Consider the following 5,137-nt stretch of genomic DNA (forward strand, 5'->3'; position numbering starts at 1 on the left):
ATCAATTTGTTTTTTGTGTTGCAATCAAGTTTGGGAGTTACAGGTTTTGTTTTTATGCTAGCATGGCTAACACTTCTAATGTGGCTAACGTGTAGAGTTATACAAAGAAGTTCTAGGGTTACTGTGAAAGCAGTAGAAGTCTGACTGACTGACAGACTCATCTTGGACTCTTTAGTCTCCTCTAATGCCTTATAGTGTGGAGCGCCTTGTATAGGTTTGAAAATAGATATATTCCGGACTGACTTATATATTTCTAAAATAGGGTTAAAATAATTAAGATACCACTGGAAACACTTGAAATAGCTCAAAAGATGGTTGGAGTGGTTTTTTAAGTGTGATTTCTTAGTCTGTACAGTGTAACCAAAAATATTAATGTGATGGAGTAGTTTTTGCCATATGAGGTTGTCATGCTGAAAAAGTGGGGAACCCCTGCTTTGGAAGTCCTTAAAGCAGATATGTTTTATCTTAGAGCCTTGAGGGTTTTGTTTGGTAGTTATGTTGTTTTTCTTTTTCTTTGTTCTGTGACTCCAGTTTTCAAAAGTTAGATTCACTATTGATCAAAAGCCCCACACAGTTATGTCACACCTGACTGGGTTGATTTGCGAGCTCCCCTCTTTACCCCGGAGGGCTGACACTCAGCAGGGCCCCGGCGCAGTTGTGTTCTTCCCTGCAGTAAACAATACGCCTGGCTGCCCCGGCTTGCCTCATGCCTGAATAATTGAAGGATGTCAGGTTGAGTTCTTCTGAAGTGATGAAGTGCAAGTCATCGATACCAGAGAGGGTGAGGGAAGAGTTGGGCAAGGGAGGTGTTTCCCAAAAAATTACTTTTTTTTTTTTTTTTCTGTAGGCCGTCTTAATTACGCTTGATTTACACTTGTCCGTCTGCTGTTCGTCTCCCTTGCATTGCGTGGGGACTCCATGTCAGGACCATCAAGTTGTTAACTTTGACTCTGTTCAGGTCTCTCCCCCTCCCCCATGGTTTCTGGAGGAGTGGTTTGTCCTGCCACCCCTGTGTCGAGTAGATCCAGCTCTCTTCTCTCATGGCTGTCTATTCTTATGGCCCCTTTTTTAACGGATCTCCTTTTTTTCCTAAAGTTAAAGTCCCACTATTTGTCACGCACCTCGGTGTGTGAAATTTGTTCTCCGCATTTGACCCATCCCCTGGGGGAGCGGTGAGCTGCAGACACAGCCGCGCTCGGGAACCATTTGGGGGTTTAACCCCCCAGTCCATCTCCTTAGTGCTGAGTGTCAAGCAGGGAGGCACTGGGTCCCATTTTTAGAGTCTTTGGTATGACTCGGCCGGGATTTGAACCCACGACCTTCCAATCTCAGGGCGGACACTCTACCACAAGGCCACTGAGCTGGTACAAGGCCAATGAGCTGGTCACTGAGCTAATCAATTTATGTCAAATTTTGTCATTTCAATATCCCTGTGTCCTCAGGTCCATCCCCTCTCCGTTCTCACAGAGTCCATGTAAAACGTTTTGTGTCATAAATGATGTTGTGTTTTTGGATTTCCAAAATAAAGCTTTCGTCATTCATGGCAAAAATTGACGACTGGAGACACACTGTAAATTGACCAGTGGAAATCAGGATTTATTTATTTATTATTTCAATATTCTGACACAAACTTTCTTCATGTTTTTTCTCACTGTTTTCCAGGTACACTTGTGCGTTTCCGTTGGACCATGTACGAGCCTCGGTACTACGACAGCCCCCCTTTATACAGCCCACCTTACAGCGCCACGTCCCACAGTTTCTATCCTCCGAGAAGTGTCCACTCCCCCCAGAGTCAGCACGCCCCTTACACCTATGATCTCCCTCCTAACTCGTACTGCGCGGAGGGGAGGCCTCAACACTTCTACCACTACTTCTCGCCTCCTGGTTTTGTTAAAACCTTCCAAGGAGCCACGGCGCTCATGTGTTTCATCATCTTCGCCTGTGTGGCTTCGACCCTGGTGTGGGACACAAACGGGTTTGGGTATGGTGGCTTCGGGGTTGGGAGCACGGGCTCTGTCGCAGGAGCGGGCTCGGGATATTACGGAGGCAGCTACGGCTACGGCGGCTCCTACATGACGCCACTGTCCGCCAAGTCGGCCATGATCTCTGTAGCTGCCATCAACTTCCTGATTTCGTTGGGGTTCCTGGTGGGGAGTTTCTCACGGTCTCGGATCATGCGAGGATGCAGGTTTTACCTGATTGTGTTCATCTGTGATATCATCCTGGCTGTCCTTCAGGTGAGTACCGCTCGTCAAACCATGAATGAGAAAGTGTTGATTATTAGTTCATACACAACCAGAGGCATTTGACCTTCATTTCGTCTGTCCCTGAGTTTTTGTGGATTCATTAAACCCTTGTGCTATCCTTGGTATGTTGATGTTGGGAGTGGGGTCAACTAGACCCCACAAGACAGTGCGCTGATTTTTTTTTTTCACTGGTGTCCATGGCAGACTTGTCCACCTTCATCCACATTTGTCATTGGATGGATAACACGTCAATGTAAGGCTGAGGTCATCTGGACCCCATAAGATAGCAAAAGGATTAACCCTTTAACACCAGAGATGTCACCCGTGACACCTAAAAAAATAACACCCTTTACATCACAGGTGTCGAACTCCAGGCCTGGAGGGCAGGTGTCCTACATGTTTTCCAACCAACCTGCCTTTGAAGCTCTTTATTGGCCAAACACACCTGATCCAGGTAATCAGCAGCAGATGAGGCAGGATTTCTGGAAAACCAGCAGGACATCGGCCCTCGAGGACTTGAGTTTGACACCCCTGCTTTACATCATACCAAAACTCGTCCTCCTTTATGCAATCATCATGAATCAGTGAATATACATTGATCACGTAAACGCTTCACTACTGTAAAGTGTTGCATATCAGTTTGCTATCAAGTTTGCTTTCCTCCGCTTCAGAATTCGCTGAAATAATGTTAATTGTGTAGATTGTTGAAGAGTTACAGCAGTCGAAAAAAAATGTAAACACTGTAACTGAAGCTGGTGTTAAAGGGTTACAAACATGGGTCTCTGTTCACATGCAAATGAAACTCCAGTTTGACTACACACAGACTTTCTGATAGCCAAGAAGCTAAAGTGACCCAAAAGTGCTGCAGAAAAGCAAAAAAAAAAAAAAAAGCCCACAGTGTGAGTTTGAAATAGCACAAATTCTAAAACAGTTGGAAAACGACAGTGTGTAGCAGGAAGGTCAAAGGGTTAAGGGGATTAGCCGTTTTTTCCTTTTTCTCTTTGTTCCTGGCCTTGTCAGAACTCACTGCGGAAATACCTCCCTTCTATCAGCAGCTATTAAAGCTAAGAAACAAGCTGTGACCATTAAAAGGGAAAAGGGAGAATATCCAGCCCGACACATTAGTCCTCCTACTTTCTCATATTTAATACCTTACAACTGCCCTCACGGATTGATACAGACTTTTTGCAGGTGTACGGGGCACATAGCTGGTTTGCACAAAATTTAAAGATCGTAAATAGCCCGATGAGCCAGTAGAGGAAAATATTCATGCACATTTTTTATGGGCATACTGTGAGCGACAGGTTGCTGTGCATGCTGCATTTGCGCGAGGTCAGTAAAGCTTGATGGCTGCGGTGCGTTATTGTAATACATTTACTTTTGGGACTTTTCTTAATTTTCTGTAATTTTTCCTTTTCTCAGATTGTCGTTCTGAGCCGTTTCTTTTCTGTGTGAAGCACTCAGCTTTCAGATCATTTATTTTCTTCTGTGCTAAAAGTATTTGCATTCACACTGCGGTAAACAGTCCATTTCCAAGTGAACCAGGATCCTCTTTTGCTTTCTCACAAGCATCTTTGAACACCAAAATTTAGGTAAACTCTCACTACTGTTGAACAAAAGAGACTATCCTGTGAGTACAACCTCTAGTACTCGTCAAATTTAATCCAAACCAAACATCCCAGTGTAAATGCTCCTAGAGATGATTTCCAGTTTGTCTTGAGAAGTGTAAATGTTTTTTTTTTTTTCTTTTTTAATTTGCTTCTTTTCTTTTAAAAAGGAAAGTGGAAAGAGGGTTTGCTGCATGGTGAATAGAGCTATAAGGGGTATTTGAAGATATTTAATTGTAAGTTCATTCTGTAAGTTCTCTATTAATGTCATACTATCGATCAGTCATTGGCCAGAACCACCAGTCAAAGAAACGTAGGATAGAAAAGAACTGATGGAACTAAACTGAAACCAGCAGTTTAAATGAGCTTTATCGAAAGTGACAGAAACCGGATTAACGTCTGTCTTTGTTGGTCCTAGGGTATCATCGATATCATATTCGTGATCGGCGTGAACCCGATGTCCCAGAGCTCCCAGAGCATGCTGTACAACCCCATGCTGATGATGTGTCAGAACATCCAGGGCAGCCCCAGCCTCAGTGGGAGTGTGGGGGCTGGTTTTCCAGGAGGCTTCCCCATGTACAATCAATATCTCCATCACTACTGCTACATGGACCCTGAAGAGGTCACGATATTTCACTTTATTTTCTTGTTTGTTCCAAAAACATGCTTTGTAGGTTAATTGGTTGCTAATTGTTAATATTGGTTATTAATTGTAGGTTACTCCGAAGTGTCCCTAAGTGTGTGTGCATACGGGTGTGAGTGTGTCCGGGTGGTTAATTGTGTTGCCCTGCGACAGTCTGAAGCCCTGTCCAAGGTGTACGGGATACGAGAGTTTAAGAAAATGAATGGTCCTGCAATAATTCTGCCATCTACTAGGTTGACAGTAAAAAAAAAAAATAATTATCTCTTATTTTTTACTATTAAACCAGCCAATGAGTGCATCCATTTTTATATTGTGTCCTAGCTTATAGTTAAGATCAAATCTTTTGGCATAATTTTATAATATCAAGAAGATTCCTCTGGTTTGATAACAGAATATTGACCTTAAATCGATAAAGAGACCTACTAAAGCATCGAACATAAATAAGATTTTGTTTCCTGTTGAAGGTGCATACAGACCGGCTGCATCGACTCTCGTTCAAGCGGCCACTTTCAATTAAATCTATAGGCTCAAGATGAGGCCATACAGATTCGCAACTGCATGTTCGCACGTAAATCAAGTTTCATCATACTGCAAAATAAACCTGCCCAAAAAATTTAGGTTTGCAAAAGTGTAAAACATGC

The 5,137-nt window shown here is 43.2% G+C and overlaps 1 protein-coding gene across 2 annotated transcripts in view; it reads left to right on the forward strand.

The window, feature by feature from the left end:
• Positions 1 to 5,137, forward strand: part of zgc:154006 (uncharacterized protein LOC563016 homolog) — a 17,382-nt gene that overhangs the window by 1,610 nt on the left and 10,635 nt on the right. For both annotated transcript variants that reach the window (XM_024273633.2, XM_024273631.2), the window contains exons 2-3: positions 1,663 to 2,237; positions 4,272 to 4,475. In XM_024273633.2, the coding sequence (XP_024129401.1) occupies positions 1,689 to 2,237; positions 4,272 to 4,475 (753 nt within the window). In that variant the 5' untranslated portion in view covers positions 1,663 to 1,688. The remainder of the gene's footprint in view (positions 1 to 1,662; positions 2,238 to 4,271; positions 4,476 to 5,137) is intronic.

This window comes from Oryzias melastigma, linkage group LG17, assembly GCF_002922805.2.
Source record: "Oryzias melastigma strain HK-1 linkage group LG17, ASM292280v2, whole genome shotgun sequence".
Taxonomy (NCBI): Eukaryota; Metazoa; Chordata; class Actinopteri; order Beloniformes; family Adrianichthyidae; genus Oryzias; species Oryzias melastigma.